The 13,338-nt window shown below is 43.7% G+C and overlaps 1 protein-coding gene across 1 annotated transcript in view; it reads right to left on the bottom strand.

Annotated features, from left to right (window-relative positions):
* BAALC (BAALC binder of MAP3K1 and KLF4) overlaps positions 1-13,044 on the bottom strand; it is a 51,515-nt gene extending 38,471 nt beyond the window's left edge. The window contains exon 1 of the mRNA XM_029591852.1: positions 12,650-13,044. Within this exon, the coding sequence (XP_029447712.1) occupies positions 12,650-12,839 (190 nt within the window). The 5' untranslated portion in view covers positions 12,840-13,044. The remainder of the gene's footprint in view (positions 1-12,649) is intronic.
* Between the last annotated feature and the right edge of the window lie 294 nt (positions 13,045-13,338).

Raw genomic sequence — 13,338 nt, 5'->3', positions numbered from 1 at the left:
GACTTAATGAAGATTAAGCAGACTGTGGTTGCAAATTTAAAGTAAATGTAGTCAGGCTTTAGAATTATGATACTTAGCAGGGGTTAAAGGATGAAGATGGAAGGAGAGTTGCATTTAACTTGATATTATGCATCTAGCTGGCAGGGTTCTTAGGGGAAAAGGAATATTAATAGTAAAAACAAATATGAACTTATTAAAAGCAAGTCAACAGAGATTGATGCATATGTTTAAGGGAAATTTAATAATGTACCATTATAAAATTATAACACAAGCTTAGCACCCCTCGCTCACCTTAAGTGAATCATTTGTTAGAGGAATCGAATCCTTTTTGACGGCCACTGAATAAGTAGTGTTAGTCCATTTGAATCCATAGAAAAATCATACAAATTGTAGGAGATACCTTTTTAGCCTAGTTTTGTTTTTTTGTTACAGGAAACGTGCCTTGTAAAATCATCATGTCGTGTCTGTCTGTCTGTCTGCCCCATCCATTTTTCCCTCCCCATTACCTTTTCAACTGTTCATCCAGCTTAAATTCCACTTTCTGCCACAGATAATGCAGCATTTGGTGACCTCAACACTTAGAATCCCTTCTTCTTTTTATTTATAGGGAAATAGGCCAGTTTAATTCAGGTAGGTAAGCGCACATTCTGATGTAACTGAGCATTTTGAAAGCTGCCATAACCATATGAAAAATAAATTTCTGTATCAAAGAAGGAAGCTAGAAACCATGAGATTTTCATTTCTCCTTGTCACTGGACAAATTAAAAAACATTTTCAACTAGCTTCTAAGGGTCAAATTCACATCTTTAGATCGATGAAGAAACAGTGCAGTTTCACTAGATTAACAAATGGCAGAATTATTTAGGCATGTGGTAACTTTCATACACAAATAAGTCACGGGGCTGTGGTGGTGTCAGTTTAATGCAAGGATGGTGCAGGATTAGACAAAGGTGACAGAGGGCTCCAGGTCCTACCATGTCTGGTAATGGATGGGGAGACCAGTGCATTTATGAGGGAATTGTGGTCGAAGCAGGAGCTGTTGAGACAGGGACTTGGCACGGGCTAAATAGCTGAGGGTCTGTCTACCTTGCTTTGCTAAACTATTTCTTTTTGCTTGGGAAGTTATTTTGCTCGAGTGTGCCTTACAGGTTTATTTCCTACTGTTTGAGAGTTTGATAGAGTTATATCCTTGTTTGTTTTTTGCACTCACCCTGTCTCAAATCTACGTTTATGGACCGCCCAGTTAGGGAACTGGGAGAAAATGTACATAGCAGGAGCCAACATGTGCAAAATAAACCCTCACTCAGACTTGGTATTTACAGTGCTGCCCATTTAGGGGGTTTAGGAAAATAATTGTGCCTAATAGTATCAATTAGTGGCCTTACACAAGTGCAAAATTAACCCAGATTCAATTTTAAAAGAAATAGTAGGTCTATTAGAGATTATAGGTAAACAGATTAGGAAAAGGTTACTAGTCATCAGTTGGAGAAAATACTACCGTACTTTGTACCAGGAAGGGTAGAGTAAGTAAGTGATTTAAGTCAAATTTACCATATGCAAACAGAACAAAAACTGGAGTAAATCTCTGAGGGAGTTTGGTAACATCTTATTAGGTTTTTGTGATAATTATTTCTGGTTGGTCTGATTTACTTTTATACCCTAAACAACAAAATTCTACAGAGGGAAATCACACTAAATTAACCTATATACTTCATAGACATATTTATACATATGGTAAGGATAAAATAAGCATTTCATGCTTCAAAGCAAAACAAGTGAGCAAGCAAATAGGATTACAAACAGGAATTCTGAATGTGGAGGGGGGAAGTCAGATTCCACAGACTAGCTAACTTTCAGGCCGATACAGAACGGTGCACTCAGCTGAGCGCACCATTTAGCCTGTTTGACCGCGCATTTTTCACGCACTTATTACCACATACTGTAAGGGGTAATAGCGCGTGGAAAACTCACGGCCAACCCCCCCCCCCCCCCCCCAAAACTAATAGCGCTCATCACATGCAAATGCATGTTGATGAGCCCATTGGTTATCCCCATGGGATATGAAAGTAAAATGTGCGGACAACACGGGAAAGTGTACAGAAAAGCAGAAAAAAAAACTGCTTTTCTGTACACCCTCCGACTTAATATCATAGCGATATTAAGTTGGAGGTCCCAAAAATAACTCCCCCCTCCCCCCCAAAAAAAACAAAAAACTGTCCGCTGGCCCGCAGGTTGGAAAACGGATGCTCAATTTTGCCGGCGTCTGTTTTCCGAATCAGAGGCTGTCAGCGGCTATGACAACCAAGTGTCTGTTGTCGGACCCGCTGACAGCCGTTGCTTCTGCTAATAAAGAGGCGCTAGGGACACACTAGTGTCCCTAGCGCCTCTTTATTAGTGCGGGCCCTAATTTAATTTTAATCGGCCTGTTTACTCGCAGGACAGCTGAGAAAAAGGTAAGGACTTTGGTAGGTTTTTCTCATTTCTTTCAACAAGTACCAGAAACTCCAAACAGCTCAGACCAGGAAACAGTGTATCACCAAAGCTGTGCCCACTGTTACTGCTGTCCAAATGGACATCCTGACACACAGGCCGATTCAGTAAAGTCCGTGGGAGAGCGGACGAACGCGAATCAGTATTCAAATTAGGTGGTGCGGTAGAAACGGGGAAAAGGAGGCACTAGGGACACTAGCGCGTCCATAGCGCCTCCTTTTAGCCCGGAGCAGCGGCTGTCAGCGGGTTTGACAGCCGACGTTCAATTTTGTCGGCGTCTGTTCTCGAGCCCGCTGACAGCCACGGGCTTGGAAACCGGATGCTGGCAAAATTGAGCATCTGGTTTTCGACCCGACAGCCGCGGGCCGAATATAATTTTTTTTTTTTTTTTTTTTTTTTTACTTTTTTTACTCTTCGGGACCTCCGACTTAATATCGCCATGATATTAAGTCGGAGGGTGCACAGAAAAGCAGTTTTTACTGCTTTTCTGTGCACTTTCCCAGTACCGGAAGAAATTAGCGCCTACCTTTGGGTCGGCGCTAATTTCTGAAAGTAAAATGTGCGGCTTGGCTGCACATTTTACTTTCTGTATCCCGTACGCACACCTAATAGGGCCATCAACATGCATTTGCATGTTGAGGGCGCTATTAGGTGCCGCGGGTTGGACGTGCGTTCCATCAGAGCGCATTGTACGTATCGGCCTGACAGTGAGGAACTGATTCAGTGTGAAACATGTCTGCAGGTCAGTTTTCTCTGGAAACAGGTGGCAGAACTCAGAAAGGAGGTGGCAAGACTGAGAAACATCCAGGAAAATGATGACTACATCAATAAAATGTTTAACAAAGCATCAAAGATGGAAAACTCAAGCAGAGGGGAAGGTGAAACTGGACTGCAAGATGACAGCTGAATCCAGGTTTCAACAACCACTAGACTATACATCCTAACTCCAATTTCCCTCAAGCTAAAGAACTGGTCTGCAGCCTTGGAAGTGTAGAAAGAGAAACTATCCCAGAATAAGGAGGAACAGAAAGTTGCATATCCCAAATCCATGAGCTCAACCACCACTGCACCTAGGAGGCAGACTATAGTAGAGGTTGACGAATTGTTTCTGAGGGGCACAGAGGAATCCATCTGACAACCAGACATATTGCCCTGGGGGGGGGGGGGGGTTTGCTGTCGATCAGGTGGTAAAATCTGAGACATTACAGAAAGATTGCCGAAAATCCTCAAGCCTCCTGACTACTATCCGATGCTGCTCATCCATTTTGGCACAAATGATACTGCTAGGTACCACAGAGGGCAAACATATCAAAAGTGACTTCAAGACTCTGAGAGAAATGGTAAAGCGGATAGGTGCACAGGTGGTATTCTCCTCAGTCAAAGAAAAAGGCCCAGGCAGGGAAGCCTGCATTCTGGAGATGAATGAGTGGCTGCATAGATGGTGTCAACAAAGGTTTCAGCTTCTTGGATCTATGGGATGATGTTTCAAGGACTGCTGAGCAGAAACGGCCCAGCATCTTCCAGAACAGACCGGCAAACCTACTGAGGAGGGCTTTAAACTAAGATCATTGGAGAGGAGTGCACATATCCCTAAGGTAAATAAAAGTACTCAGGTTAATGAATCTTTAAACATTTATAGAGAAACAGAGAAAGGGCAACATCTGGATAGATATATACACTAATTCTTATAGTATAGAAAAAAAGCTTTTGGACATTAAAGTGAAAGAATTTATATTCAGACAAGTTTTTAATCCATAGCGGGCTGATGAAAAATCCTATATGCTGGCAAGCCTTTGATTTAAGCATATGCTTGAGATAAGTGACTGTTTCCTTGTGAAAATAATAAAAAAAAACAATTGAGCATTAAGCAAAAAAAAAAAAAAATATTGACATTTATTTTAGATGTTGGTTGGAAGATGTGCTCAAAATTAGAAGGGATTTTGACCAGTGATTGAAAATTGGCAAGTTGTGTTATTACACCTTTTGCCTGTGTTCTGAGGTCTTTTTTTTCACCTTGAAATCTTTTTTAAAATAGAATTTCAAAAGCTTAAGAAATTTAAAAATTAGAACCTGAGGAATTTGTTCAGGTATTTCAAGTTTATTAGTGAGAATAATTTTTTTTTTTTTAGCATATTTGTATACAAGATACTGGGTCAGATCAAAAGGTCCATCAAGCCTAAAATTCTGTTTCCAACAGTGGCCAATCCAGGCCCCAAGTACCTGGCAGGATCCCAAAAAGTAGATAGATTCCATGCTGTGGCTTTCCCCAAATCTGCCTCTTTAATAACAGTTTATGGACTTTTCCTCCATTAATTTGTCCAAACCTTTTTTAAACCCAGCTACTTTTACCACATCCTCTGATAAATAATTATGCATTGCATGAAAAAAATATTTTCTGATGTTTTAAATGTGCTACTTAGTAACTTCATGGGGTGTCTCCTAGTCTTTTTATTTTTTGAAAGAGTAAACAACTGATTTGCATTTACCCATTCCAGACCATTCATGATTCTATAGACCTCTGTCATATCTCCCCTCAGCTGTTTCATCTCTGAGCTTAAGAGCCCTAACCTCTTTAGCCTTTTCTCATAAGGGAGCTATTCCATCCCCTTTTTCATTTTGGCCACCCTTCTCTGTACCTTTTCTAGTTCTGCTATATCTTTTTTATACTCATGTGCTTGAATTTGAGATCGTAAAAGCTAATCAGAAACCACTTCTGTCTGGTTTAACATGTGAGTGCTTTGGGCTGATCCATTTCATCATTCCTGCCTAGCTAAACCACATAAAACTTCAGTGCACCAGTCAGTTGTTAAGGCAACAGCTGATCAATGCATATGATGGCATGTTTTAGTGGACTCTGTTTCAGGAGACATCCATTTTGAGCTCAATCCCAGTATTTCACCAATCCAATGTACTCTACACAATATACCAGTAGCTATAAATCAGAGGTAAAAGCACAGCTAGACAGGCTTCATGCTGATGGTCATCTTGCACTGTTGACTGAACCAACTGACTGGATAAGCAACACGTTTGTAGTAAGGAAGATGAAAAAGCTGAGAATTTGTATTGATCCAAAGGTTTGAAACCTAGAACTGATGAGATCTCACTACATCATGCCAATTCCTGAAGATGTTTTACACAAGCTGCCTAAACTCAAGTGTTTATGCATGGGATGTATTCCTGCAATATAGGTTAGATAAGAAAATCAGTCTCATGACAACATTCTGACCTCCTGGGACAGAAAACGATGGCTCAAGCTACCATTTGGAGTATTGGTAACACCAGAGATTTATCAGTGGAAGCAACACAAATTGGTATTGAGTCAATAGCTGATGACAGTTTCATCATGGGCAGTGGTGACTCTAATGAAGAAGCAGAGCATTGCCATGATGACAAGCTCTTAGATCAATGCAAGCAGGTGAAGCTAAGACTTAGTGTGAAGAAAATGGAATTCAAAGTGAGGGACGTCCACTTCCATGATCACATCTTGCCCTTCAGGGAGGACACTGATAATGTTAGAGCTGTACAGGATATGCCATAGCCTACAGAAGTAAAATCTGTGCAGTACTACACTGGGTTTGTATCTAGAAAAATTCATGCCACACATGTTAGAAGTATGTGAACACTTGAGAAGACTTCTAGATAAGGATGCTGTTTGACACTTAGCTTCCAAAGCATGCCCAGGCAATGTCGTAGATGCATCTGTGCTGAAAAAATACGATGACACCAGAGTGATGCTAGTAAAAAAGGCTTGGATGTTGTTTGATGTATGAAGGTCAGCCAGTCGTCTTTGCTTCTAGAGTAGGGCACTTACCCCAGCTAAGCATACTTATGCGCAATAAAAAAGAAATGTTTGAGTATTGTATTTGCCTGCCAACATTTTCATCATTACTGTATGGCCACTGAAAGCAATCTTTAAGCAGCTCCAATTGTGTGCTCCCAAACATATTCAGGGAAAGATGCTTACATTGCATCATTACAACTTTGGTGTTTATAACCAGGCCCTGAGATGTATAGCTGTGATACACTTAGCAGAGCTATACCAGAACAGGATCAGCAGTCCCGTGCAGGGTTTAAATATATTAAGGTTTGCTGGGTGCACCAGGAACAGACAGACATTGCACAAATCAGTCAAGCAGATTATTTGAATGTCACTGTTGCATCCAGTCTTCGACGGCTTTGCCCCTCCTACCTCTCTCTATTTGCAGCTCCTCCCGCTCACCTTGGACTGATGGCCGCCGCGGCATCTGCTTGCCGACCTCTCCAGTGTCCCTGGACCAGCTATGGTTCTGCCTCCCATCATTCTCCTTCAAGGTACCTCTAGGGCGCGTGTGCGCACACACGCCGCCCTCATCTTTATTTCCACGTTATATATGGTTTAATAAAAGAATCATTCTGTGTTTGTCCGGAGTTTAGCCTGACACTGTGGTTCCTCACGGGACTGCCCCCCGTGGGTGTGATCAGCTGCCACAATGTCCAAGGATTCACCCAAACACCAATAACCACAACAGTCATGGACAGAAACTGCATCAAATCTGTTTTTTGCATATCAATCTTCCTATCAATGGAAATAGGGAATATCCCAGTTGATAAGTATTCCCATATGGTATCTGGTGCTTCCTTCTCCTCTGGCCAGCCATTCCAGGTCACAGACATCAATGCCTGCAAGGTCTTATCTCTTGAAGTATGCTGTATGATATTGTGATGAAGGAGAAGAACACAAGAATCACATCGATGATATAGGTGCCATCACCCAGTGATTATTCTGTAGATCACATGGAAAAAGTAGATACTTAAGTTCAAGAGCTGCAATCAGAGACCAAGAAAATGTGGCAGAAAGATACAGAAATAGTCCTAATCATATTGGATGCTACGAGTCTGATTAAGCAGAATTTTCAAGAAAATCTTGATATGTTGCCTGTTAAAATTACACCTTATGAACTCTAGGCGGCTTTCTTTAGTACAATGCAAATACTATGAAGGGCATTAGAAAGGGAATGGTGAATAAAACTGAAAATGTCATAATGCCTCTGTATCGCTCCATGGTGAGACCACACCTCAAATACTGTGTACAATTCTGGTCGCGGCATGTCAAAAAAAAGATATAGTTGTGATGGAGAAGGTACAGAGAAGGGCAACCAAAATGATAAATGGAATGGAACAGCTCCCCTATGAGGAAAGACTAAAGAGGTTAGGACTTTTCAGCTTGGAGAAGAGACGGCTGAGGGGGGATATGATAGAGGTGTTTAAAATCATGAGAGGTCTAGAACGGGTTAATTACTCTTTCGGATAACAGAAGGACTAGGGGGCACTCCATGAAGTTAGCATGTGGCACATTTAAAACTAATCAGAGAAAGTTCTTTTTCACTCAGTGCACAATTAAACTCTGGAATTTGTTGCCAGAGGATGTGGTTAGTGCAGTTAGTGTAGCTGTGTTTAAAAAAGGATTGGATAAGTTCTGGGAGGAGAAGTCCTTTACCTGCTATTAATTAAATTAACTTAGAAAATAGCCACTGCTATTACTAGCAACAATAGCATGGAATAGTCTTAGTTTTTGGGTACTTGCCAGTTACTTGTAGCCTGGATTGGCCACTGTTGGAAACAGGATGCTGAACTTGATGGACACTTGGTCTGACCCAGTATGACATGTTCTTATGTTTTTATTAGCAGTAAATTTAAGCAACTACAATCATCCCCATCATGCCATGGCTTACAAACTTGGTTTATTCCTGTCAAGCTAAGTGCTAAACAAACCTATTTGGGGAAATTACTCCCTCCACGATATCTATGCTCTAGGAATGGTCTAGAGTCTGGCAACCAAGATTTAATATTAAAAAAATGCAGTCATGCTCCCAAGGGAGCAGTACAGTCTATACAGTCTAGAAGGTGAAATTCTTCTAAGCAGGATCTCTGGGGGGGAATCGTATTTGATGATCTCAGGGTAGCCAAACAGGTGCATGAGGAGACGACAAAAATCAGAGTGATGCTTGGATGCAGAGGAAGAGGAACGGTCAACAGAAAAAAAGAAGGGATATTGCCCCTGTGTAAGTCCTTGGTGAGAGTTCTGGAGACTGCATCTTCAAAAGGATATAAACTGAATGGAGGTGGCCTCGAGGATGGCTACTAAAATGGCCAGTGGTCTTCATTCTAAAGCATGTACACCCTAGAGGAAAGGCGGGATAGGGGAGATATGACAGAGACACTTAAATATCTCCAAGGTTTCCATGCACAGGAGGCGAGCTTCTTTCACAGAATGAGGATGAAAGGGGGTAGACTCAGGAATCATCTAAGGAATTATGACTTTCTAGAGAGGATGGGGGATGCATGGAACAGCCTTCCCTGTGGAGATAGCGGAGACGAGGCCTTGATTCTCTGCAGTGCTTCAGACTGTATGCTGAATACTTGTTTCCATCACTTTTGCTTCTTTTGATACTCAGATATTTAAAACAACAGATAAACCTCTTACTATACAAAAATAATATGTATGTCCATACAGCAGAGAGCGCTTCAGTGAACAGCCCGTTCAAAGTGCCAAGGTGGGTCTTGATGGTGAAACTTAGAGCAATCCCCTATTGTTTCCCAGCCACAGTCAAAACAAATCTGACCCTACTGAAATCTAAACCTAATATGGAACTGCGCACATCCATACATGCCTAGGTAGATAGAGTTTCTATTCCGTACCATTGTAATTTACAGCTTTTTAAAAATGTTTTATATGAAATGTTACCCCCCGCTAATGTTTTAAAAGGGGGATCTTTGCACAATGCTGCTGCAAATTACGAGGTGGAGATCAACCAACCAAGCGAGAAAATGGTGCAGAAAAGCATGCGATCGGCAGCTCATGAGAGGGTGTGAGGCGCAGTGTAAGGCTGTTCTCAGGTGTGGAAGCCCAAGACTCATGGCAGCCTGCTGGTCATGTCCCATTGCACACCTGCTGTGCAACATTTTTTTTTTGCTTTCACAAAAATGGATTTTAATTTCATTTTCAAATGGGAAAAAAATGGATTGAACCGCGGTAATAACTCTGCGCCTCTGATCTAATCACACAGCTCAGATTCTTTTGCCCATGAATTTAGAAAGACAATTATTTGCTTAGCCGTGTGGTGCCTTGCTGGACCGTGGCAGTTTGTTCAGATTTTCTTAGTAAAAGCAGGGACCGCATCTTGAAAATGAGAGTCAAGTTAAAGAACTCACCGCTTCTGACCCACGCTATGGTTCCCCCCTCCCCCCTTTGGTAGTTTAAGGGATGTTTGTTCTCTGCGTTTAAATCTTTGATTTTGTGTTTATCTGGGGAATAAAACTGGAAAGAATTGCAGCCATGGACAGAAAAACCAATCCTGCGCTCTGTTGTTATGGCAACCTGTGCTGTTATTTTCTGCAGTAACTCCTTCGCTCTCTTCTATAGCAGGGACTAGCAGCATTCACGACAATGGCTGTGCGGTTTCCAAAACTTTCACATCGCCAGACCCTGACTGAAGTTTTCTCTTTTAGAAATCGCAGGCCTGCTGAGTCCCATGCACCAGGAGTGTATCCCTTGATTGCCCGGTTGACCTTTCATATATAAATTCTTCTTCCTTAGCTGTCCAAAAAGGTAGACTTTCTGTATTCAAGAGACGCAGTCCATTGACGGTTACTTCCTTCTAAGCCTTTTCCCACTTTGTCCCCATAAAACGACAGAGCAGCCCTGCTGCCACTACCACCCCCCACCCCACAGGTTACTTGTTAGTATCTGCTACCTACACTTACCCCAGATGGGGGCTCTGCTCAACATCTGAGGCTACCGCCTCACTTAGTACTATCCACCTCAGGAAATGAAATCGGAAAGTAAACACAGGGCAGGCAATTTTCCAAGCCATTTCCCTGGGCTTAAAAAAAAAAAAAAAAGTGATTTACCCAGGTAATTCGCTGTCTGAAAACTGCGCAGACTTATCAGTGGCCTTGAGAGAAGCATCTTTAGGTCAGGGCGGTGGGGAGTGGGGGTAAAAAGTGTGTGCCTAGGTGACATTTCAAGATCCGCTTGCCTGCTTTTCAGGCACAATTACACCTGCCCAGGAAGTGGGTGGAAGCATCCGGGCGCCAATTTTCAAAGTGAAAGTCCACACCTGCCTTCCCTTTGAAAACTGGGGACACAGACCATGTTATCCACGTGCAGAATTTAAACCCACGACGTGGGCATTTTGAAGACTGCCCCCAGATTTGTAGAAATTCCCTTCTCTTACCTGTTTGTGGGTAAACCCGAGGCTAGCCTTGCTAGCTCTTGAGTGTGAGTCAGCAGCATAGCTAAGATGAGCAGTTTGCAGGATGTAAGGATGCAAACGCCAAGCTCTTACCTGCAACAGAGATCACCTCCACTCTATGAAACAGCTTAATTAGAGTAGAAAGAAACGTCACATGCTTCTGGATATTAGGGAGGTGGGGATCCAATATTTAGAATTCTATTTTACATAGTTTTTCTTCCATTTTGTTTTTATAAACAACTTTGTATTTAAAAACTGGTGCATTAAAAGTATTTTATTTCTGCTTATATGTTGCTTGATTCTTTGCAGGTAAGAAACAAAAGATTCTTATTTACTAATACTTTCATACTAAATAATTTGGATTTCAAACCGAATTGCACGAATTTTCATAAATGTATTCTGCCCCAAAGTATTGATGGCCTTTAGTCTAAAAAGTTAAAATGGCATGACTTTTATGGGAGTTTTTGCCTGTCCATATGTACGTTTGTATTTTTTCTAGCCTCTCCTTATTTTGATACCCAGCCTAACAGATTTATTTAAACAATACACACCTATGAGATACCACATGGTCTGATTTCCACAAATGGAACTCAAAACTGTCTGATATATAAATTCACATTTCCAAATGCATTTTTAAAGCACCACTCCCTAGTCTTAATACATTAGGTGACATAGGCACATCTAATGATCTCCAATTAGGTTCTGTGCATGGTCAACAGGCACTAGTAGGTTTCATAAAATAGCAAACTTACAAATGAACAGTGGTTCCTGCATTTCACTTTATTCAGTAGGTCACTTCAATCTGTGGCTAACATTCTATTCCATTTTGATGACTTTATGCTCCTTTTACCCCCTTTAATTTAATAAATAATAAAATTAGGGGAGATGTAGTGCTATAGCTTGTCACGTTAACCAGAACTTGACTGAACTGATCTCTAGCTAAGTGAATCTTATAGAACCACACTGATACTTAATAAGAAAATCGAGACCCTGTCCGAGATACCCTTGCTTTAAGGGCGACGGTCACTCCTGTCATGGTACGCGCACAACAAACCCATTTGGAGACACTACTCCTGAAAAAGTCTGATTACCAACAACTCATGGTCGTCTTATGCTTTGGTCTTACAAATATTTGCTCTTATGGAGTTGACTTTTAAGAGGAAGCTGGAACACACAGGACATAAATCGAGCACGGGGGAAGTGCTGATGCCCCTGCACAGGAGGTTAGTACCGCAGCCCCCTAGATTTCCTCTGCAGCCACCCATGTGTGCTGCTCTCCTGAAAGCACAGAACAGCACAGCCGGGAAGAACAAATATCCTTCAGGAGGCCGATTGTTCCCTTATCTATCACCCTCCATGCAGCAGCTGCTGGGTAAAGGTTCTGTTCTAGCACAAGAAAACGCCAACGTACAGAGCCAAGAAACAGCAAAAAAAAAAAGGCATCTGCCCAGGGGCACCTAACCTGAAAGCCACAGAAAGGTGCAAGAGGGTTTCTGCCAAGTGACTCCCTTTCCTTCCAGAACTGCTGGCAATTCGGCAACATCAGCTGACCCTGCCGAGGAAGGTGAATTAATACTGTACAGTAGAGCAGTGCAATCCGAAGCAGCGGTGGGCATCCTAGCTACTGTTTGTGAAACAAACTAAATGGCCAGATGCACTGAGCAATTTCCCCAAACAGAAAATGGGAGAATCTCTTCAGTGGCTCTGGCTCAAAGAGCATAAAAGAGGTAAACGTTATATAAAGACAAAAGAGGAGGAGGGGGGGGGGGGGGGACGGGGGGACGACGACAAACCACCCTGAGCTGCACTATCCGGGGCTTGAAAGATAGCTCAGGTACAGTTTGAAATGCGAGTCTTTCCCAGGGTGCTCCTGCCTCACATTGTGCAGGCTCCCTGGTGCCGAGGCGGGGAGGGGAGTGACTCACCGGGACGCGGGGGCCCCTTCTTCTCCGGGGGGCTGGCCGCTGCCGGGATGCTCTCCTCCTGGCCCTGGCCCAGCCCCGGCAGCGGGTTCTCGGCGTCCGTGCTGGTCAGCCAAGTGGATTCCGTCTCCCGGGTCCAGCTCTCGTAATACCGCGGCTCAATGGCATCGGCCCGGCTCCCTCCGCAGCCCATCCTCCCTCACACTCACATCCACCCAGCCCTCCTCCTCCTCCTCCTCCTCCTCCCGGCAGCCCAGATTGCAAATCCGAAAGCCCCGATCGCAAGCTCGGAGGACTGCAGTGCGCCCCTCTCCCTGCCAGAGGCGGCAGCAGCAGCGAGGGGGAGGACAGCCGGGTCCTCCTCTTTACTACGCTTCTGCGGATCCCGTCGACGAGCGGGGAGGACTCACCCCTTCGTGGTGGGGGGGGGGGGGGGGGGGGGGGGGGGGGGTTCCAGCCGCGGCTCTGCCTCTGCGGCTGCCTGGGCGGGGCGGGGCTGCTGGAAATCCTTTCCCGCCCCCCTGCACCTCCTCTCCGGGCGAGAGGGCGGGAAAGTGCACAGGCTCCCGGCCACCGGGGCTCAGGGTTGCCTACCCTTCCTTTCCAGGCATCGCGGGGGAGGGCGCACGAGGACGAGGTCCTGCACTTTTCCTAGTGCCTTTCTCCCCTGGCGAGGGGCGCGCGCCTGTCAC

This window comes from Rhinatrema bivittatum, chromosome 2 (genome assembly GCF_901001135.1).
Source record: "Rhinatrema bivittatum chromosome 2, aRhiBiv1.1, whole genome shotgun sequence".
Classification (NCBI taxonomy): Eukaryota; Metazoa; Chordata; class Amphibia; order Gymnophiona; family Rhinatrematidae; genus Rhinatrema; species Rhinatrema bivittatum.
Note: the sequence above shows the minus strand (reverse complement) of the source record. Positions and strands in the feature narration are given on the sequence as shown.